The sequence below is a fragment of the Aphelocoma coerulescens genome, chromosome 1, assembly GCF_041296385.1.
Source record: "Aphelocoma coerulescens isolate FSJ_1873_10779 chromosome 1, UR_Acoe_1.0, whole genome shotgun sequence".
In the NCBI taxonomy this organism is placed as follows: domain Eukaryota; kingdom Metazoa; phylum Chordata; class Aves; order Passeriformes; family Corvidae; genus Aphelocoma; species Aphelocoma coerulescens.
In genome coordinates, this window is record NC_091013.1 from 79,743,784 (window position 1) to 79,768,882 (window position 25,099).

At 36.2% G+C, this 25,099-nt stretch overlaps 1 protein-coding gene across 1 annotated transcript in view; it reads right to left on the minus strand.

Annotated features, from left to right (window-relative positions):
• Window positions 1-25,099, minus strand: part of DYNC2H1 (dynein cytoplasmic 2 heavy chain 1) — a 156,919-nt gene that overhangs the window by 20,341 nt on the left and 111,479 nt on the right. The window contains exons 83-85 of the mRNA XM_069014810.1: window positions 18,358-18,474; window positions 10,893-11,102; window positions 7,933-8,022 (exon numbers count right to left, since the gene is read on the minus strand). Of these exons, the coding sequence (XP_068870911.1) occupies window positions 7,933-8,022; window positions 10,893-11,102; window positions 18,358-18,474 (417 nt within the window). The remainder of the gene's footprint in view (window positions 1-7,932; window positions 8,023-10,892; window positions 11,103-18,357; window positions 18,475-25,099) is intronic.

Here is a 25,099-nt window from a genome sequence, read left to right on the forward strand (position 1 = left end):
ATGACTCAGAGTCCCAATGGACATCACTGATAAGTAGTGTCCCCCAGGGGTCCATACTGGGACCAGTGTTAATTAGTATCTTTGTTAATGACACAGATGAAGGGATCAAGTGCACCCTCAGCAAATTTGCTGATGACACCAAGGTGAGCAGCGCTGTTGACACACCTGAAGGATGGGATGCCATCCAGAGGAACCTGGGCAGGCTTGAGAACTGGGGCCATTGGAATCTCTTGAGGTTTAACATGGCCAACTACAAGCTGCTGCACCTGTGTGGGGCATCCCCCAGTATCAAGACAGGCTGGGGATGAGCAGATAGAGAGCAACCCTGCTGAAAAGGACTTGGGGGTGCTGGTGGATGAGAGGCTGGACATGAGCTGTCAGTGTGCATTGACAGCCCAGAAAGCCAGAGGTGTCCTGGGCTGCATCCAAAGCAGCGTGGGCAGCAGAGCCAGGGAGGGGATTCTGCCCCTCTGCTCTGCTCTGGTGAGACCCCACCTGCAGTGCTGCAATGTCCTGGGGTGACTACATGCTACTGTATTCCCTATCATCTGCCCTATGCCAGACATGAATCCTGTGCCTTCCTGTGTCTTTAAGCTGTTTCTCAGGAGAGGGAGGAGAGAAGCCAGGCGAATTTTTCAGAGCGGGTTTGTGCTCAAGGACACACACACTCCCCTGCGTTCCTGCAGCAGAGAGAGGAAGCACCTTCCTGCTTTTAGCCAGCTCTCGGCTCCTCTTCTCGGGAGAGAGACCGAGAGTTAAAACTGCTTTTTAGCTAGCCTGCTAGCTGAGCTGCTTGCCTCCTTTGGCAAGAACTTTTCTTGGGACTGTTCTGCTCCGGTCTGGAACATCATTCCCAGGAGGCCCTACACCGTGGGGGCCATGCCGAACCCCAGCTCTGGAGAGGGCAGAGCCACACCGACAAGGGACTCAGCATTTACCAGGTTTTCTCCACAGTGAGAGGTTTTATTATCTAACATCATTCTTCTTCCCTGCCTGCGTACACTTTTCTTGTTAATAAATAGGGGTTTTTTTACTTTCCTCCAAAGAAATTTTTTCCCGAACCTGGAGGGGTAGGGGCTGCTGAAATCTGCCTTCGATCAGAGAATGTTCATTTCAGATGAACTCCTCCAATTTGTCTCAAACCAAGACGTGTTCAGCTCTGGGGTCCCCTGCAGCGGAAGGACACAGGCCTGTTGGAGAGTCCAGAGGAGGGACACCAGGATGATCAGAGGGCTGGAGCATTCCTCCTATGAGGAAAGGCTGAGAGAGTTGGGATTTTTCAGCCTGGAAAAGAGAAGGCTTCAGGATGACCTAACTGCAACCTTCTAGTACCTGATGGGAGCCCTACAAGAAAGATGGAAAGAGACTATTTACAAGGGCATGTAGTGACAGGACCAGGGGGAATGGCTTCAGACTGAGGGTAGATTTAGATTAGATATTAGGGAATAAATTCTTTCCTGTGAGGGTGGATAAGGTATTGGATGCCCCATCCCTGGAAGTGTTCAAGGCCAGGTTGGATGGGGTTCTGAGCAACCTGATCTAGTGGAAGGCGTCCCTGCCTATGCAGGGGGTTGGAACAAGATGGTCTTTAAGGTCCCTTCCAACCCAAACCTCTCTCTGATTCTAAGTTGTCTAGAAAAAGCAAAGCAGATTGACAGGATGAACCTACAAATTGGTGCATTAGCATGTGCTGCAGCCTTCTCATTTATTAATGGATGGAATTTAAAATTACCAGTCTTTGACAGAATAACATAAGGACTCATGTTCACATGTGAATGATAATAACATCATTTTCTACCCCTTATACTAAAATTAACCTTTTCTGCTTGAGCTTTTGTCAGACAAGACTATCCATTTTACTCTGCTTTCTCTTTTGCAGACAGCTCTGTCCATGATAAAGGAGATACAGTGAAAAACAAGCTATTAGAAACAGAGCAATCTACACTTTTAATTTTGACAGATTGAATGCATAAAATTTATTAATATTTTATTATTGCATCTTTTCAGATTTCTTTCTGTATTGTGAAAATGTATTTTGTAGCTTAAAGAGAAAAATCAATGAATGATGATTATTTTATTCGTTTAAATAAAGTATATCAACTACAATTTTAAATCTTATAAAATATATAGTACAGCTTTTTGTAATTTACTAAGTATATAAATACTATCTTTCATCCATAGAAAAAATACAAAATACTAAATCTAGGTTTTTTACATTTAAACCTAGGTTAGGAAAGAAGATAATTTTCTTTAAAATATGGTAATTTCTCAGAGACACAATGTCTGTAGAGACAATGACCTGGGTTCTTCTTCTTTTATTCAACATTTACAAAAATCTTTTTATGAGTCATTATCTCCTGCAATAAATATTTTATAATCAAAGAGCTAAACACCTGGTTAGTGGTATGATAAGGAGTGCTGCTCAAACTTCTGCTTACAAGGTAGTATTTCACAATTTCAACATAACAGCCATTCTCACAAATCATGCTTAAAATTTCAAGAGTTTAGTGAAAAGCAGCTGAATTCTGTTGAAACAGATTACATTTCACAACAGTTAAGCCTGATATTTATTGAAAAGCCCATAATTTGCGGATGCCTCAGTTTAACGGAGCACCTAAACCTCACTGGGAATAAGCTTCAAAAGCTCACAAGGAAAACCAAAAGAAATGCAGGTAGCAATATCTTCCATTTTCCAATGCTGCTTTTTAAACACCATTTTTCCAGTTTTTTTGTGCAACTGTTTTTTGTGCAAAAGGCACAATGTTTTTCCAAAACTTGACATAAGTCTTGCTCACTCGCAATCAAAATTACTTACATTTGAAATAGCACAGTTTGCAGATTTAGTGTTAAAACCCACTGTATTTTGGAGGAAAATAAACATTTCACTACGAAAAAACGGTGATGTTCAGTTTTGGGCATCACAATTTACGACAGATGTTAAGTTATTAGAGTGTCCCAAGGAGGGCTGAGAAGATGGTGAAGAGCCTGGAGGGGAAACTGTACCAATGCATGAACACAGCTTTCTGTAAGTGACAAGAGTACACAATCTCTTTAAGCACAAAAATTGCTTCAGCTTCTGATTTAATTTCCTTAGAAATGAGATCTTATTTCAGTGGACAACTCCTATTACCTATCCATGTCCAAAACTTTGATCTCACATTCTGTGTGGTCCCTTGTTCAGATGGTGCATCTTTACAAAGCACTACCACTCCGTATCAGCCATAACTTCATCAGTGCAATCTCATTGAGACAGTGATTAAGAGTGACATGATAAAACAGCTGCTAAGAGCTTCAAATTTGCATATTAAGAGAAACAAAACATATTTTTTTAGTAGTACTTGCAAATTTCCAAATTTTACCAAGCAGTTATCATTTAGATATAAGGTCTTGAAAGACATATCCTGGCTGATAAACTCTGAACAAAATGAAATCATGCTGCAAGATGATGAGAACTGAGGGAGCCAATTAAGGATCAGTTCCTTAGCAGATAATGTTAGGCTGTAGTTGTATTTTTGTTTTGATATTCATGACAGCTGAAGAGAAGCCAAGAAAAGTAGCAGAAAAATGCTAATTCTTCAGAATACAGTGGAAATTTGAACTAAGATAATGGAATGGGTGGATTTAAAACACATTACTTTTAAGAATTTTTGTGCTTTAGTATTAGAATACTAAATCTGGAGCATTCTGCACTGTACAGATACCTAGGTAACAGCTGTCCAAATAGAGAGCCATGAGAGGAACAATGACAAGGTGAGGAACAAGCAAAACTAATCCATCTGAATCAGCCTCTCCTAAAACTGTAAAAGACAAACCATCAAGCTATTGTCCCTGCTGCAGACTCTACTAAGGCAATGTATTAGAAAACACTCTGGAAACTAAGTGTGATTACTTGAATTGGGATAGGCCTTATTATGGAGTGCCCCAGTGGATGAATAGGGGGACTGAGCATGACAATTCTGGATTTTTATAAGAATTCTGTGAATTCTTTAGCCTGGTGAAAATTGAGAGGACTCAATTCCCTTGGTTTTCTAAGAGCAGACTTTCTGCCTGTTATCAGTGAATGAAAATTTAGTATCTCTGCCTAGATGCCTAGGATATGACAGAGAAATCCTGTGTTTCCTATTCCCAGAAGGTTTTCCAGTATATTCAGCAGGCAATTTCCAAGAATTCAAACCTCATATAACTTGGGTGTCCAATCCACCTTTCTGGGGGCCTAAGTGTTGAAATAGAGGACTAGGGTTCCAAAACAGGAACAAAGTCATTCTTTCTCAAATACTAAAAGACCATTAAAACAGCAAAAATATTATACTAGGTGCTCAAATTGGTATTGAAGTTAACTATTACCACCTTAGATTTTACTCAGGATGGAAAGGGACAAGAGACCAGCATCTCAGAAAATAAATATAAGTCTCTTGAAAAAATACGAAATTTAACTTCTTTATATACTAGGAGTACTTTATAGATAAATGCACATTTTCAACAAAACCGTTCATAAATTATGCAACTAAAGACTTTCAGTATTTATAACATTACCTTGATTAGAACGCTGAAATTGGTGCTTATGATTCTGAGGACAGAATGTATGCTGCAAGACTTTTAGCAGCTCTCTGACCAAACAATCATCCTAAGGAAGAACTGGTTTTGTAAATGACATAAAACCAGCAGAGTCCAAAAGAATGAAAAAGAAGGTCTTTTTGGAATAAGAAGGGTTTGGGGTTCTTTTTTGAAGAGGTGAAATTAAGCTCTTTATTTAGTTCTTGTGGAAACAAAAATTAATTTCCAATTTTTTGATCTGAAACATTTTTTCAAGGTTGCTGTTCAGCTGACATTTGCCTGGGCTGCTGTTTTGCCTCTTAACAGCTGCAGTTGTGAGTCTCCTCTGTCTCTTTCTCTCCTGCTGGTATCCACAGCCACGAGAAGACACTTATCTAGAGACTGGGATGCACTAAATACCCTTATACTGATGTGCATTATTGCTGAGCTATGATCATGAACCATGAGAGAAGGAAACCACAGAAAACATTTAGGGTGCCATCATGAGGAAACTGACAGTGTAAGGACCAAGCATTAAAACTTATACAATAATCCATGATAACTCATACGTTTCATATCTTAGTGTCAGTAGCAAATACGTCACTGTAGACAGACAAGCTGAAACACAAAATTATAAACTTCAATGTCAGCACTGCTTATTGAAAGTATTCAGAACTCCATCTTAGAAGAATGTTCAATACATACCTTTTGTTTCAATTTAAAGCAAAAGCTACCATCCAAATATCAGAACTTCCACATGGGAAGAAGTCACCTATTTATATCAGGTCTATCACCGTAACTAATAGTACACAGCAATGCATGCCTCTACTGCATTTTGCATATACAAATACAAATTTCTTCACACTTTCAATAGGCAGGTTTGGGTTTTTTTTATTTTCCTTTCTACTGAGTGAATTCAGACCTGAAAAATGCAACACCTGTTGTTTTTCTGCCTGTTGTATAATGCTCTCAGAACATCTTTACACTTCTAGAAATTCTGCTATAAATATTTTACCATCTGGCCTATATTTTGTGTTCCTTCCCATCCCCATTAAATGCTTGTTGCAGTTACTTTTACTATTTTCTGCACTGGCAGCAAACCTCTTGACAAGGCAGCCTTTAACTAATAACCTAGGTAGAGACTTACTGCATCCTTAGGAAATGTAATCCTTCAATACAACTTTGATCTTTCAATATCTCCTATTTCCTCTTAAAAAATGCCTAAATCAAACCTGTCTCAAACAGAAAGTCAATATCTTACAGTCAATGAAACAGAGGGAGATAAGAGTAACTATAAAAAAAAGCTTATAAAGTTGGTCATATAAAACTAAACTAATCCAAAATATGGCATTTATTGAAAAATAAATCTGAAGATAATTTTCAGAGTTATGAAATATCTTTATTGAAGCCTTTATTGAATTTTTGAACACTAAACCTAGAATTAACTAATGATTAATTACATTATAAAATCAATAATGAAAAGTCACAAAAAAGAAGAGTTAATTAAAAATGATCAAGACTAATTGGAAAGGTGTAATGGGCACAATCATGATTTGGAATCACATTTATGGACAAAGATGATTCAACTGAAATGCATAACTAGAAATAATCAACATTTTTCTAATCATATACACCAAAAAATATAGAAATCGTATTTCAGATGTGATTCAACTAGAAGCTTGAGAGGCAAAGCAGACTGATACTGTATTATTAAGAATTGCTCCAAACACAACTATATTACATATTTGCCATTAAAGAAATAAAATGAGACAACCAGTGACTGTTATGACTAATAAAAAATTTAACATAATTTACTGCTTAAGGACACAGTTAAGTATTTACTGTAAAGCTATGCCTTAATAATCTTTCTCTCTCTTACAATAAATAACTGATTCCTTCATAATAACTTTCATAAAAATGACTAATCCAAATGTACAATTTTGTCAGCAGTTTGAGCAATGAGAAAGGAAGATTACTATCGTGGTAATGCAGCAAATATAATGGAGCACACATTTGTCAATAGCTGACTGGAGTAATATATGGAAATAAAAACTTTTGGAATATGTGTGGTTGAAAATCATCTATTACCATTAACACTAATTTCATCCTGTTACCTCTGCATTATCACTTTGTATGGGAGGTGCACTACACACAGAAGCTTGAACTCTAATCTCAGACTTCCATTAAAAATAAATCATATAAGTAAGGAAAATTCCATGCAGTTTGGTCACAACCAAATGAAAGCAGAAGTAGCAAACAGTAAAGTACTCTTGAAGCTTACAAACATGCTGACTCACCACAAATGATGCTTTTTTAACATTAAAGGCTTTAGTAGTCAGCAAAAAGACAGATGAGACTTAAGTTCAACTCCAGCTGTATGACAAAATACCATTTGAACATGCATTATCACTTGTTGCTATACATATTTATATTTTTTTCTTGTTTATACTTTAAGCCTTTTTTAAAGAAAAAGATAAAGAAAAAATAAGCATTAGCCAAAAAGAAATTGCTTGCCTAACAAGAATCTTATCAATACTTTGGAAACATCTGTTTGACAGTTTCTTTAGAAAAAGTAATGCCTAGAAGTCACATGCCCCTCATATCTTTCTTCTGAATCTGACAGTCAACACTAATATTGATGGAAATCTTGCTATCCCATTTGACAAGATGTGTTAATCAAGATCAAAACCAATAGTTTTCTATTTATTGCCGGGACATAACAAAGATCTGTCCTTCCTAAAGTAGTCTTCCTTCCTTGAAGGTTCTCACAGTTTTCTCTCTATGTATCCAACACAGATAAGGAATCTGTTTCCTCAAATATTAATTAATTTAGATAAATTATTTTTATTTTTTCTGCGTATTATCTTACATACAACACTTCTGTCAATCAAAGTATATACAGATTTACCTAAACTAAAATTTACCTTCTTCACTGTCAGACTATGGACAGACAGGGCTGTTGTCAGACTCTGCACATTCTCTTATAGTCCCTTCTAAACCTGGAGAATGCAGATGTTTTCATTTTTTTCTTCAAAGACTAGTCATCTATGAATTTCTACATTACCTTTATTAGAAATGCTTCACTTCATCTTGATAGGCATCTCTCTACCAGATTAAAGAGTGTGTCTTGACTTAGATGCAAAATTTCATCTGGGTAAAAAAAGTCTTTTTTCCCCACAGTTCACAATAAAGATTAATGACTAAAATCTAAGATGCAAACCAATTGTGAACTAACAATATTATCACATTACTCCTTGATCTTCATATTTTTACATGCCTTTTCACATATCTAAAACTCTTTGGGACCTGTGTTTGTAGAGGTCTACTGCAGTGGAATTTGCATAATATACTGTGTCACTGAACACCAGCATGCTGAGGTAAATGACTCTTTGAAATTACCTGTATGGCAAGTGCTCGAGCTACAAGACTTCTGAGATATTGCAAAGGATCTTCTGGACCTTCCCACTTGCTTTGCCATGTGACAGGACACTGAAATAAAATATATATTTACTGAAAGGATCCATTTCAAATCCATCGTCATTACATTTTAAGCCAGAAACTTGAATGAAAATAAATAATCTGGAGATCAAATACATCAATAAAGAAAAAGGGCAATACTAGCAACATAATGATCAAGAACATACAACCAGAAACAGAAAGGTCATATTCCTGCTAATTCTTTGTGTGGCCCAGACACAGTGCTGATGGAGAATTTGCAAGAACCTCTGCTATTCAATAAGGAAACATCAGTTGGTACCACAAAGACTTCCAAAAGGCCTAAGAGAACTGTTTATTGGAAAATCATAATGCCATCTTTCAACTGCAACCACAGTTTCCTACTCCTTTGCTGCAGCCTCCTCAGACTTGAACACGCAGTTGTGTGGCTGTGTGGTGAAGACAATCTGGTACAATTCCTCTGCATGATTATTTTCTCATCACCTTACAGTTTTTGCAGAGCAACACCCGAGAAAAAACATCCTGCAAGACTTCCCTGTACAAATTTTTTCACTGACTTCAAAAAGAAAGGCTTAAAAGGGCATCTGTTAAATTTCCTCCTTAAAAATAAGGATAGGAACATTAACTTTACCTAGTCCACAGGAATCTAAACCACAGTGAAAGTGACTGCAAGATTCTCCTACTTATGAGAAAGAGAACTGATGTGAAACAGTACCTGTGGAATACTGCACACTACTGAAGATGCTGAGCAGAATAAACAGTTTATACTGTTTAATATTTACAGCTGCATTTTCCAGGAAGTTCCCATTCTAACAGCACATGTACTGAACACGTATTCAAAATCTGATCATAGAAGTTTGTAAAAAAAGGTATCTTTCAAAGTAAATACTCTATGTTTACCTTTTATAGATAAAAACCAGAACAAAACTAGATTTGAGGATACTAACTACAAATGAATTGAATAAGCTAGAGCACAGATGAGACAATTAATAAAGCATAGTTAACTGCATTGGGGGGGTCATCCTAATTAGGATTTTTTGAAACTTATTTTTTATTTGAAACCTGGCATTTTTGCAGCCTCTTCTACTTGATATGCATTTAAAAACAGCTCATCAATTCATCAATATATCACTTAAAAGGCATTTGCCTAATGTTGCTAATATATCACTAAATTACTTTAAATCTAAAGAAATAGCTTAGCTAATTGTTATTATGTAAGTGTATCTCAGATGTACTTATGCTCACTTTGGCTGGGATGGAGTTAATTTTCTTCACAGTGGCTAGTATGGGGCTAACATACCAATTTTACACAAATACAGCACATTGCTGAAACCTTTGTAAGTCATACATTTACTGAATTTCACAGTTCTATTAGTAATCCAGCAGTTTCTTCAGGTGCTATAATCTTAAAAGAACTACAACCTTAGTGGGTTTAAAATATAGGTTTTGAAAAATAGTCCTTTGCTACATAACACATGAAAACACTTAAGAAGAGTGTATAGAAAATACATGAAGCAAATCACTTTTTTGATGATAAATATAGTGAGGCTTAGCTGCCATGCCACGAATGTGGCACTAGCCTCTCTGGAAGGCTGCTGAAAAAAACGCTATATGGTCACAATCCAGTGCAGTGATCCGTGTCAAGGAAAGTGGGTAAGTAAGCAGATGAAATGACAGAAGCACTGGTCAATACATCAGGAAGCACTGAACTGATACTTGTGAGAGGTTAAAATGCATAGAATTTTTAAGAAACTTTCTGTGGTAGCCATCAGCTTCACAGCTGCTGCCGGTTCCAATTGAAGCGTGCAGCTTAAGCACCCAAGCGAGCCATGCTCTCCTGCTCAGTAACAAGAAATATAACTGTAAGAACTGAAGAATGGCCATTACATGTATCACTTCCATTCACTATGACTTGGACTTAGTACCAGTTTCTACCACACAGTCAAAATGTGCTTTAAAAGGCAATGAGATTGCTAACATGAAAACATTAATTTATTCTAATTGTACAGCAATTTTGCTAACAAATGCTGTCTTGTGAATCTGAAAAGAAAACAAATGTATTTATTGTTTTGATTAGAATTTGATATATCAATAAATGCATAACAATCTTTTTAATAGTACTTGTTCTCCTCATGAAGATAAACAGGATGCTAACAGGAATTATCATTCATTGAAGAAGCAATCTCAATATCTATGCATTAGCATTGACAGAATTTATGAATTGCTGGAGGTGAAACAAAACCAGAGTTTCATGTCACATCAATGCTTGACTATCTTTGTAATCCAATTATCCAGCTATTAATGATAAAGCATGTAAACTTGCTGTCACTAATTGTGCCAGATTATAAATGTGTCCAGTTTAATGCCAAAAATCATGGAGAAAGTACATGTACAAATTCTGACTGCTTTTCTTCTACATCAAGAATACAGGGTGAGATGACAGGCTGGTATGATAGGCACAGCTTGTCTGGTGTGGTATGGCAACACTCCATACTGAATAAATGCAAAGAGAATTGTTATTACAACTTAAATTTTAAGCAAATGTAAAAACTAAGTAAAGGGACAGATTTACATGTTCTACTAGCTAATGTATTTGACTTATCTAGCATGACTTGCTATTTAAAATTGAAATAGTATTCCACAGCTTCTAACCTTACTGCATTTGTCTGTAAGAGAGTAATACATTCAGAAGCTTCTGCAAATAGAAAAAATTTCTGAAAAAAATTCTGGAAAAAAAAAGATTTTGCTTTAGGTTTCTATCTTTGAAGAACTCCATTTTAGAGTCTTTATCAATAAAAAAACTTAGAACAAATGGTAACATGAAAATATGTGTCAGAATTAGTTCAGCTTCCTTGGGTTTTTCAATGCTTATTACAATGTATATTTATTACAAAATGACTTACCTTCTGGTTTAACAGAGCACTTGCTAGTCTTTGTACTTCAGAGCTCAGTAGTGAGGTACCTCTGATGACCTTACTTAACGAAGCAAGTGACTGATGGACACTCTGCACAAGGCGAATGGCATTGAATTGCTCCAGAGTAATGAATGATAAGACTGGAGATCCTTGTTGCTCTGCAGGAGGAGACACCTTCTGATGGATCAGGTTAGAATTCTAAGAAAGAACATGTGATATCCAGTTAATAAACTCAGGGAAACTCTGATGTTGTACAACATATTGTTTGTTTAATTCATAATACCTCATATGACCTCGTTAGCTTTGAAGTAGTGGCGGTATCATCCCTTTTCTGACACTGGATTAAAAGTATAGTGATATTTTCAGTACTGTCTGTGACATCTTCAATAAAAGCACCACTCTTCTGAGACAAGCCTGTCTGCCCAGTTACTTCAAAAGTACTTGAATTGCTGAAAAATCTTCACTTAGCTGAATCACTGCTTTTAGTATTTGTGTCAGTGTGCCAGTGTAAAAAGTAGCAGTGTACTCAGCACAACAAGATTTTCTGGATACTGTAAACTATGCTGCCAGTTCTTGCTTTGTGAGACTGGTTCAACATAGAATTAAATTAAACAGAATAAATACAAAAGATATATAATTTTATGCATAAATCTTGAGTAACTCAGGCTCTGAGAGATACTGCTGCCCTCACATTGCCATTTTTACTACTTACTTCCCTTCCATTAAAGCCACACTGAAAATCCAAATTTATTCAATAATTTCAAGAGATGGTGTAATTTTGCAAATCTTAATTTATATGCAGCTTATTACATAAGTATATTTTAGCATGTGTTTGGAAACTGCCAACCTGACATGTGACAAGATGCTGCAATGAATTCCAGTTATAGAATTAAAAACTTTATTGGAAAATTCTATAAGGCACAAATATAAAAAGTAAATCCTAGACTACAGGGAAAAAATGTTTTGCTATTTCAATTTCTAGTAATGTAGTAAAGATAAAATCAGATTTTACTTTCTCTGAAATATGTAGTCTTAAAATAACAAGTAGTTTTGATTATTTTTCAGGTTAAATGCATTTCTGAATTGTCACATGGCGTCTCGCTTCCCAGAACACAGAGGATATTTACCTCTATAATCTTTCCCAGGCACTACATGTTTGTCAGAACTTTTACATTTTTAATTTCAGGCTCATACTGCACTCAGCTACAAAGCTACAATAGGAGAGAAGCTAAATGAATGAGCAATACTTTGGCTTATGACTGACCAACAGAAAAATGAAGAATAAAGTCTTCAAACATTGTTAAAATGTATACAAGAAAGTTACTGATCACAGTGTAAGAAGCATATAGTATTTACAATTGTTATGCTTTGTATTTTTTGTTTGCATGCATTCAAAAATCACAGTACCAGTTTCACATCAGTTTTTCTGAGACCATAATCTGCTGAGTATATGTAAACTGTAATATAAAACTACCATAAACTAGTTGATAATTTCTTATTGAGGTATTTAATTGCACAAAATAAAGAAAAACCCAAGACACTGCACCTTGGAGGTTTTGCTCAATCTTTGACACTTTCAAATTTGCAAAAGCTTATTGAAAGAGAAGTCATCTAAGTTCCTCAATATTGTCCTTTACATAACAGTCTCCTATGAATTGCATATTCATTTCATCACTTTTCAATGCTTTCCCCAAGGAATTTGTTGAAACAACCCATCTGTCATTTCCATAGGAAAATTAAACATGAATACCAATATCAGCTTAAACATTTAATGTCCTATTACATTCCCTTAAAATCCATTATGTATATAACTCACATCAGCTTTTAAAATATGTGTATGCTCATGACCTGCTTGGGAATTAAGACGAAGAACTAATAAAGTACTGAGTGCTTTTCCTAATCATAAGAAACTGAAGATAGATTCTAATCTTTAATATTCAATATTGTATTATGCTACCAATATTAATCAGGTGTATTTTGAGACTTTGATTACTTTCCCTCTTTCATTTCTGTATGTGTTGCTATCTTGGTACAATGTAACACCTCATATAGTCTTACCTAAACTGTCCCAGAGCTTGACTTTGTTACCTTCTTAAAACTCAAGCTTTTGCAAACTCCAGTGTGTTTTGAAAACTGCCTCCTCAGAAATGTAACAAATGAAAATAAACTCATATACCTCTATTAGTTCTGCATTTGATTCAGAACTCTATTTTGGTTGTGGTGATGGGTTTTAGAAATCTCCATTGCCCTTTTGATGTACCTATTTTGCCTCCTCCATTGAGTCTCTCTGCCTATTCTTTTAGATATTAGCCTCTCACTGTTTTACAGGCTTTTCATTGTTGAAAATACAATAAAGAATGACCCTATATTTCTGTTTCACTGATTTTCCTTCATTGAAAAAATCCCTGGGCTTTTTTAAAGCTGAGGTAGATAATGAGGTGCCAGGCACATGGTGTGATTCTTGGGGCTGTTCTGTACAGTGCCAAGAGTAGGACTTCACAGATCCTTGTGGTTCCACACAAATTCAGAATATTCTCTGATTCTATGATTCTACAATGACAATTTTCTTGCATCATTATGCAACTTTATGAGAACAGTGAGTTACAATTTACAAACATAAGACACAGGACATACAATAATTCATGATTATACATTCAGCTAACAATTTTGAAGGAGTTGCTGCTGAAATTATGGGTGGGCCTTCTAACTTTCATGGAGCTGATAAGGGGTTTTTCTGAAACAAGGCAGAAAATGCAACCACCTTACAATGAAAATATAGCACCGACTCCTCTCTCTCTCTCGCCTCATGAGAGAGCACCATTTGGACATGATGAAACACTTATGCACTCTCACTGTGTCCTCATACTTTTGTGCTTCTCTGACAACTATTACATGATGGGTGATGTTCCACAGGACAGTGACTTCCAGCTGATCCAGTTATGTGACAATGAATGCTTATACAGGTGCTCAGCCACATTCTGTCAGGGCAGAAGGCTGTGTGGGATGAGAACGGACACCAGGACAGAGACTGGTTGAATTAACTCTGATTAACTCAAGGGCCCAGCCCTTGCAAACACCCTTCCACATTAAGGAAGGGTTTTTTAAATTTGGGTGACATTTGACAACTTATTCAGTGAAGACTTTATTTTACAGCGCAACAAGTCTTTCATGCAAACTAATACTGGGCGTATGAGTATGTGATTTTTTCTAACTAAATGGCAGGTTCATGAGAGTTTAATTAATTTGATGAGTGTTAAGCTGTTATCAAATCATGCCACAAAACACTGCAAAAGCAGTTTTAGGGCAGTATTCATTACAAGGGTGTTTTCAAATGGCAAGAATTAAAATGTATGTTTTCAAATGAGGCTAATGTAGGCGAAAATGTCAAGATATTCTGTATTAGTTCAGAACAGCTCAATAAAAGGAGAAGTTTGCTTGTGTAATTTCAACACAGGTGCACACTGATATGAAGCATGTTTTGAGTATCTACTTCATTTAGAGTAAAATTCAACTTAAAATTTCAGTCTGAATTCTGGCTGGACTAATAAATACCGGACGAAGGAGAGGCAGCTGCCATGATTCTATTGTTATAGATAAAGAATAATAAACTTCCCAGCTCAACAATTTCAGGATATCTGGTAGTAATATTTAACAGGGTTTTGAAACATGTATGGTCTGAGAGGAAAAATTAATTTTTTTTTCTTAAAAATTTCCAGAAATATTTCTGAAAAAGTAACAACAAATAAGTCCTCACTACTATATTACTGTATAAGAATTATTTCCCATTTCAAAATGTCTAAAATGGAAAAAGCTAAACTTTCCAAAGTATACCTGCCATTTTTGCTGTTTGGCCACAGAGAATGTGATTAAGCTCTGAAAACTGAACAAAAATTACTCCTATTCACAGAACCACAAAACAGCCGAGGTTGGAAGGAACCTCTGGAGATTTCCAGGTGCTCAAAGCTACAGCAGGCTGCCCAGACCTGGAGACTGCATCCAGTCTCCAGCCAAGATCCTTTGGAGCTTCATATGCTCCACACTACCCCTAGCAGTTGACTGGAGTCTATGTAGAAAAGCTCCAAGGAGTCATAGTCTGAGGGCCAGACAAGCCTTGGCAGTCTTTCCCACAACATCCCACAGCTGAGCCCCTGCAAGGCAGCAAAACTCCCCAAAAAAAACAACAGATGAGGTCAGAAAACGGGTGCATCCTTCTCCCACCTGCAGGGAATTGCTCACTATTTTTCCTTACCACTTCCTCCTGGTGCTTCTGTGTGGATCAGGCTTAGTTGGCTTGGGAGTTTCATTGAGTGCAGAGACAAAAATACAGCCACACTAAGAGATTGTGACCAATCATAGAGGCGTAAATTCTACAGGACATACCTATGTCAAGTGGTAAATTTTGGTGAATTTCAGAATTATCAGTACATAGATATACAAAAACTATTTTCAAGGTATTTGTAAGATAATCCTTTTTTAATTAATCCTTGACTTACATACTCAACATGGGAATAAAAATGTTTAAAACACACTTAATCTTTGTCTACATATTAACAAACTTCTGAGTGTCTTTCTGCCTCTGGAATAATTTTTTTTTACAGACTTCAGGAATACTTTTTTTTATTTTACTTCTTCATATCTGGGAAACAGTTTTAGTTTCATATTCTCTGCCCATTCATGCATAAGTAAAATAATTTATGATTGTTAACTTAAGCAGCAATTCAACAATCTTCTTCATTCCAATTTCCAGGTCTTTAAAAATTCTGCAAACAAAGACGATGCCTTCATTGAGCTATCAATCTAGAATGAGAATGTAGAACTGTATGCAATGTCTGTGAAATATTAAAGATGCCTAGGCTTTTTCAAAGCTTAAAGCAATTACTGGTTGAACAGACTATGAAAACTAATTTTGATAAAGAATATTATTATTTAAATTTTCTGAAACACTCAAGAAAGTGTCCCCCCCACAAAAAAACCCTATAAAATATCAGAAGCCATCCTATTCTAAAGGATCTATTCAAAAGATTAATTTCATTATCTGCTAATAGCATAAACACTCTAGAAAATCAAAGAAACTTCAAGATAATACAGAATCATTGAATGGTTTGGGTTGAAAGGGATCTTAAAGATCATCTAGTTCCAACCCTCCTGGACAGGCAGGGACAGCTTCCACAGACCAGGCTGCTCAAAGCCCCATTTAACCTGGTTTTGAGTATTTCAGGAATGGTGTATCTGCTAGTTCTCTGGCAACCCTGTCCCAGAGTCTCACAACCCTCTCAGGAAAGAATTTCCTAATATCTAATCTAAAGCCACCTGCTTTCAGTTTGAAGTCATTCCCTTTTATTCTGTCCCTACACGCCCTTGTAACACATCCCTCTCCAGCTCTCTTACTGGAAGGCCACAGTGTCTCCCCAATGCCTTCTCTTCTCCCAGCAAATAACTCCAACTCTTTCAGGCTGTTCTCACAGGAGAGGAGCTTTGCAAACAATATACAAAATTTCTGTACCCAGTGATTCTGTGAAAAATGAAATTGCTCTAGCTAGGAATAGGTCATGCTAACCAGGTCTTATGCTTACTGTGCAAGGCTGGCAGTACTGGCCTTCTAGATGTGTTACCAGCTTGTTAGGAGAGCTTGCTGTGTGAAGTGGAATTCAGCATCAGGTATCTCCTATTATTATGTGAAGCTTGGGATAGCATGGGATAATAGCAAAGGTCTTGAAAGTATGAGCACAGTTTGAAAAGAGAGGCCTCAGAACTATGAACAACAACCTGATGGTCATGTAATGGCCATTAAGAAAGGGCACAGTTAAGAACTGGCAAGGCTACTTGTGCTCTTAGAGAAGAGGCAATGCAATTATGCAGCAAAGAAAAGATTCTTAGTGACACAATAAAGGTACCTGCTACAGCCTGAAAAATAACCCCACCTAAGTGTCACCCAGCCTGTAGATCAGGAACTGAAGTAAAGGGCTAAAAAATCATATGAAAGGAGATCTCAGATTTGAGGGTAATGGTAGGGGTGAAAGAAGAGGCCTGCATCAGGTCCAGCTTCCCTTGTCAAAGAGCTCTCAGGTAATCTTGATTACCTCCATGTAGGTAACTAAGACTATCGAGAACCTCAGCCACCAGTACCAGCTACGTGGCTTCAGCTTCATGGTACTGCATGCTCACAGCTAATTTATGACCCAAGTTTTAAAGAATATGTACTTTGAATTTGCACTGCTAATAACTAACAATTACAAAGAACTAGCCATTAGCAACATGTGCTGTTAATGAGTACTAATGTAGTGCAGATTTGTTTTACTGTTTAAAACTGGCCTAATTTACCCATCTTCCAAACACTACAATCAAAATCTGTATTTTTCTGGTTATTTGTGTATGTATATGTAATAGTTTCATCTGAGCTCCTTCAAAGAAGATTTACAGGCCTAAAGGTATGTTTAACTCTAATCAGTAAGAGATAATGGAAGGTGTCACACTGAAATATACTTTTTCTTACAGGATCACAGACCTGGTTAATAGAAGTCCATGTTCAGAGGCCACAGATTTCAACATGAAGCTATTTAGTATTGGAAGACTATTTTGACACACATAAAAATGTTTAAAATACAGACATGATGTATCATACACTTAGCATGGATTAGATGAGAATTTAATGAGATATCCCAAAATGTAATGGTAAATTCTAATGTGTACTTCATGTCACTTCCTTGTATGTGGTTATTTGAGTAAGGGAAAGGTTTTTCCCAGTACAGTGTTGCTGTGTACAAGACAGAGTTTTAGGCCACAATGTCTCTGATCTATTACTTAATCATTGAGGAGACAAAGTAACAGCCAAATGTCTACGTGAGCACCTAGCATGAGGTGAGAGAGATCCTTCCTAAGTATGTGTAGTGTCTTCATTCACACACATCACAGTTAATGGGTGCCTGCAATAAGAATTCAATGGCTAGAAACCAAGCTTTACAATATATATTAAAGAACACCATCAAACTGAACCAAGCTAGACCAACAAAGGAATATAAAGGGAGTGATACTGGATAGTGAAGAAGGGATTTTAATGAACCTCAGTTTAAAGCTAATACCATATTTCAACAGTATAAAGAAAAAACTTCATTATATTTAAAATCATTAAACACTGCCTTGTGAGTATTAGATAAATGCAGAGACTAAATTAAAATCTAAAGTACATTAGTATTTTTCTTGGAAACACATAAAGGATGTTAGTCTCATGTTTTGAGTGTGGTCTCACCCATATGGAGACAAAAAGTACATCCTGCTATACCACATAAAGACTTCATAGCTAATTATGCACCTAACATTATACTTCCCAGCTCAAATGCATTTCATTTACTTTTTCTCTTCTTATGTTTCAAAACTCAAGATAATTCCTTAGACTATATTTTTAATGTAGTTACCAGGAAAAAACGTTGTCTTTTCAAATTAGGTACATTCCTACCTGATTAAGTTTCTTCCATAGGTTGAGAACAGGAGAAAGTTCTGTAGACCATATTTCTCTGTCAAATTTGCAGCCAGCAGTTACTGACCTACTCAGGATCCGAAGCTGTGAAATCACCTGAGTGATGAGAATACAAATGCACTCTTGAAGATGGATAAACAGACTTCTTTTAGTATAAAAATGTGATACACTAGCAAATACTCTTCAATTTATCTATAAACTATCCTTTCCTGCACACTTAATTACTGATCATGACCTGATCAAAACACAAACAATATCCATATTCAAGTCCAAACATACTGGAACCTCATTCATATTAAGCTACAAAAAAACCTCTATATATTTTTCTTATCACAGTAATTGTCTTTGTTCAATTATAATTTAAAAACGAATGAGGTGCATAATTAATTAAAAAGCCTATTTTCCACAAAATTTAGATACAAAACTCGAGCTCTGCCTTTGGAAACAAACCCCCAAAATATGTTACTAAATACATACAGTAACTATCAGGCATCAAAACTCAAGACAATTATAGGAAATTAATTCTGATCTGACCAAGATCTCTTATTTACACATTCATGCTACCTCAAACTATTTAAATGCATACTCATTAAAGAAAGAAAGCAAGAAATTAAAAGGATAACTACAAACCTTCCAGAAAGAAGGGGAGATTTTAATTCATTAGGTCCAACTGCCTTTTATTGTTAGCAACCCTGCTAAGTTCAAAAATCAACTGATAAAATATATACATATATTTGGAAGAAAGGACACTGAAATTAAAATTCTTCAGTGATATTAATCTGTTCCTTAAACTGTATATAAACACCCCTGGTATTTTTGAGGCATTTTAGCTACATTTTAGCTATTTTTCACAGTGTGTATTTTGCAAGGCATGTTAGAGAACAACTTATTAATTCTCTCTTCTTGCACTTGACAATAAAGAATTAAGCTTGATAGTAAAAAATGTATTAATCATTTAGAAGGACTGGACTCTTTAACTGTAACACAGACTGAGGGAGAAAGTCAAATTGTTTCTGCTGGGATTTGGCTTATTTTCTAGTCTTGAAAGATGTGCAGTGATGAAGTGTTTTCTTTTGTTTTTCATTTTCTTTCACTGAAGCAAACAGCACCTTCTTATTTATCAGCTTTGATAGGGACTATGAAGCACTATAAGATGATAACACACCATCATAGTAAGCCATCATTTTCACTTCTAAAACAAGCACTGATCATGAGACTGTGTTTTAAAATCCTGAGAGAAGATTATAAGGCCAGTAGTAGAATCAAAATCAAAATCAGAATTGAGGAAAGATTTCATCTTAGCCAGGGACCTTTTTAGCAGGAGACAGTTGGCAACTCTTTTGGAGGGCAAAGAGAGGCCAAGAGAGCTGGTTAATCCTCAAGAAAAAAAATTCTCAAAGCACAAAACCAGTTCTTTCTGATGCAGAGGAAACAAGCATGACAAGCAAGTCAAAGAACAATCATGGCAGAAGATCATAATGGATGTAAAGGAAGCTACTGACCTCCAATCACAGAATAAGCTGAGTTGGAAAGGCTCCACAGGCATCATTGAAGTCCAGCTCCTGGCCCTGCACAGCACCATCCCCAAGAGTCACACCATGTGCCTAAGAGCATTGTGCAATCATTTCCTGAACTCTGTCAGGCTGGGGCAGTGACCACTTCCCTGGGGAGCCTGTTCCAGTGCCCAACCACCCTCTGGGTGAAGAACCTTCTTCTAATACCCAACCTAAACCTCCCCTGACACAGCTTCAGGCCATTCCCTCAGGTCCTGTCACTGGGCACCAGAGTGACGAGATCAGTGCCTTGCCCCTCTGTTTCCCCTCATGAGGAAGCTGGAGACTGCAGTGAAGCCTCCCACAGAAAATGGGCACAAGGATGGACTACCCAGCACGGGCATAAAGACATAGCTCAATTGTGTTAGGATGGAGCGAGGAAAGCCGAATCTCATCTGGCTTTGAAAACAGCAGTGTATGCAAAAGCCTAAAAGGGCTTGTGGAAAGTATTCTGGTAGCTAAAAGAAAAGAAAATATAAGGCACTGCTCTTTATAGCTTCTGTTATGTAAAATAACATTTCATTCTCTCATTCTCGTAACTTAATTTTAAACTTTCATAATCCTTTGTGTGCCCCAGCTATTGTGTATACCAAAAAAGATTCTTGTTTAATTTAGCAAAAAATTAATTTCTCTGATGGATGTTTTGATCATAGTATCTTTATTATTCCTGCTATTCTTCCTCGTTTTCACTCTGCACATATGCAAATGTTCTGACAAGCAATACAGATAATAAACACACATTTGTGCCTTCCAGATATAATTCTTTTAGCTATAGTTTTGTATCTTTTAATTTGTTTTTGGATAGTTGCCTGCCATCATTTGCTAAGCAATAAAACATTTATATCAAATACACTTTAACTGGTAATTCACTATGTAGTACTTCATATAAACTTGCATATAGTGCATACTATAAAGCTGAAAAATGTTTATACGATTGCTTTGTGAATATGGGGGATTGAAAATACTAACTCTGATATTCATTTTTAAAGCGCCTTTAGAGGCATAAACATGTATCTCCATATAGCTGAAATGATTTTGAGAAGTAGTGACTGCAAGAGCAAGTAAACTATTTTTCTAACTCTACAATATGGGGTTAGCTGTCTGTTTCTAGTTATCTAATTATAAAATTTGTCAATAAAGTTTAAATAGGAAATATACTATCTACCCTTAATTTCAATTTTTTTTTCTTCAGTGTGCCTGTATGTGTTCCTGGTTTGCAAATTTCATCAAAGTAGTTCAAAAATACTGGGTTATCATTATCAAAAGTTAAACACTTAAATTAACTGAATCAAAAGAAATCAAGTTTTAGCTCTCAGTGTTCTAGAGTACTGTAACATACAATGATCTTCATCAAATATTCATGGAAAATCTTTAACTCTTAACAGTTCATCCCATTTCTCTCAGGTATAACATGTATGATGGCAACATAATTTACTCCTAAAGTTTCCATGACAGCAAAGATTTCAATTCACTGTAATTTTTTTTTAATTAATGGGTTGGGCTGAAACTTTGTGTACTGGTGGCTCTTTCAGCCTGAGTATTTTTTGAAAATTTTAACCTAGAATAGTCATTCACCTTCAAGAAACAGATGAAAATACATTTGATTCACATCAAAATACTCAGGTTAACCTCACCTTTGAACTGCTTCAACACCCCAAACTTTTGCTAATGAACTGCAAATTCGATGGCATGACATCTGTCCAAATTTAGGAAAGCATTAGAGATTGTAAAATAGTAACACATATTACTATTTAAGTACGATTAAAATTATGATTTTAGAACTTGAATGGCACAAGTATTTCATTCTCACAGATCCCACTGAAGTTCCTTGCATTATTGACCAGTCTGTGCTACTTTGAATCAGCCAAATCTTGAGAAAATGTTTACTCAGTATTTTCAAATCAGTCTCTTTCTGGATGTTATGAAAATGAAAAGAGAATTTTTTTTTTTTTTTTAATAGGACCATAGAACAATTAATGTTGGAAAGAACCTAAGGAGGTCTCTAGTCTAACCTCCTGTTGGAATCATGATGAGCTTTAAGATCACACCAGGTTGCTCAGGGCTTTATCTGGTTTTGAAAAATCTCAAGCAGAGAGACAGAACAACCTCTCTGGATGACCTCTTCCACTGCTTTACTGCCCTAATGATTAAAAGGTTTCCCTTAATATCAAATCTGGACCTTTCTTGTTTCAGTTTATGTCCTGTAAGAGTCAGATGCATGGATTGGGACAAAGAATGTGTTAAGATTGGGAAGGGCCTGAATAAAACCTCGAGTGGGATATATTACCCTGGTAGAATTCTCAGGTGTATCACAAGTGTCCAAGGGATTGTGGTATGTTTGCAGTTGCTCCACATAACTGTTTTCACCTCCAGGCAAGAGAAATAAGTTTTGAGTTGGAAGGGACACTGGATTTGAAAGAAAACGGATTATCAAGAATACATTTCTGGGGGTCATATGAAAACCAAAGTAACAAGACAGGAATGAACACACAGACTGGATAAGTACCTAGAAGGAAGGAGACCTTGGTTAGGATGACAAAGAGAATACGATTAGGAATCTGTATTTAAGAAGATGAAACAACTCTTGGGTTGAAAGAGGGCACTGCATGCAGTCACATTAGGCAAGCACAAATACACCCTTACCTATCCTCAGGCACTTACTTAAAGCTTACTTAAAACTAACTCAAAAATATTATCACCTTAGCCTCCCTAAGTAATCAACAGACAGATCTTAAGTGGGCTAACTTGAACTTGAAAGGCTCTCTTATTGAGTACATAGGAAAGCGAAGTTCCTTACATAGGTACCTGAGATAGATGGGTCTGTGCTGTGGAAATTAGAATGAGGGTTTTAATTTCATTTCCTGGAAATCTAACTACAAAGCTTGAGAAGAATTCAATTTCTCTCAATGTTCTATATATACAATACCATCAGGCCAACCTATAATCAACTTCAAATACCTACTCTAGATTAAGCTTGCCTTAAACACAGTGTTTCTACGGCCACAAAATGAGATCAGAAGTGACCAGCACAGATGCATATATCCAGGTCTGTGGAATCATATCCTTTGCACTCTAACCCAGTTATTTATTTACAGTACCAAGGAAACTGAAAATTTAATCATAGGTGTATAATAAGAGTACTTTTACAATACCTAACCTTTGAATGTTCTCCTTTGTTATTTCAATGTATTCTTTTTATATATTATACACTAAAAGCTCTTATATGTTGTGCTAGTCCAGACCAAACACACATTTGAATATTCTGAATAATGAGAAGAGTGAAAAAATCCACCATTAAGCAGAAAAACAGTACCTTGATTAAAAATATGAGAGGGATAGAAAAAGAGGAAACAAAAATATAAAAGGAATCACCATTAATGGTCTGTTTAAAGAGGAGCGAGAAGATTATTCAGACTCACAATTCTTTGCAGAATCTGTCTGTTTTAAGTAAGGTCACCTAATCATAACAGTATTTATACAAAAAATACAATAGAGCAATTTATTTGTGAACAATGCATCTAATACTGATGAAATGCCTACAGAAACTGCTACCAAGTATCTTCTCTATTCTTAGTGCAAAATTCATGCAGTGCATGTTTTTTTCTGAGTTATCAGTGCAGAAAAATACAAATTGCATATATTAAGAAAGGTGGGCTGGTCAAACTAAGAATTCAATATTTATTTCTCTAGTTATTAAATTACTTATACATCTCAGCTTTTTAATCTATTGCCTATTTTTGGGTGCATCTGTGGACATATGCTGCTATGATATTGACCAGCACATCAGAGTAAAACACAGATTAATCTAGAGAAATTATGAGAGATAATGAACAGAACGGAAAACTATAAAGACAACAAACGTTCCCATGTGACTTCATACGGAACTACTAGAAAGTCATGTTTTACCTGAAAATTAAAATTCATGGAAAAAAATAAAAAAGAGGAAATGAGAAGATTTTAACTTTTCATTCTCTGGAACTCAGACAAGACAGATTTCTAGGGACACAAAATCTATTTCTGTTCATTACTCATGCACAAGATGAGGAAAAAGTCTTGCCTTCAGTCATTCACCACTACTACAAAAACTGCTACTTCACAAATACAATATATAATAAACACAGACTTACATCTAAGTCTTGTGTTCATTTCAGAAGCAATATACCCTAAAAATCATGCAACAAAATCAAATTTTACACACAGTATTACGACTTGAAAAGGAGGAAAGTAATAGAGTCAAAAACATCTTGTGAAATTCTATGTCAGTGAATTAAAAAAAAATCTCAGATCAATCATTTCTGAACTCAATATGATTACTGTTTTAAGAACATAAAACTGCAAAGATTTGCTAGTCAGATAACAGGTATTTTTTCTCACAACTATGGAACACAAAAAAAGGATTTTCATTTTTGTACAAAAATCTAGCAAAGTCCTCTCAGTAAATCTACAGATGTCAAAGCAGATACTCTACTGCCATCTACCAGTTTTAGAAGGACATAGTCATAGCACAGAAACAACTTCGATGCTTCATTTCTCTGAATGAAACAATATATCCCTTTACACAGCTGTTTGAGGAAATATTTCTGTTTTTATAAGACTTTACAGCTCAAACTAAAGGATGAAGCTTTAGACTAATTACTTTGGTAAATATTGTGAAAGTACTAACCGAATACATCACAACTATGTCTTTATTGCATCATGAGAGGGAGGAGGTTTCTGTGTGACATCCCTTCTGTCACAACTACATGCTTCCAAACTGTTTCTCACAGCTTGGTTCCTGTTCTCTCATTGCTGTGAAAGTAGACTAAGACTGAGCTGCCACTGGAACCTCTCTTCAGTCCCTGACGGTGTCCCTTACCCTCTCTGCAAGAAAAGAATCCATGGATGCTGTTAGGATGAGGGTACTTTAATGGCACTTGTAAGCGAATCATTCCTACTGTATGTGGATCAGTAAGATACAGTGTAGGTTTAAGCTTGCTCTTTTGTTGTTCCATCAAGACCACCTCAAAGCTGCACTCTCACCCATTAAGGATCTGAAGTAGGGCTGGACTCTATACAGAGATACATGCCTTCTCAGTCAAATACAAAGCAAATGTGGCAAAGACATTGACCACACCTGCATCTTCCTTTATATAGAAGCACATCATTTATCATGTACCTTTGACAACAGG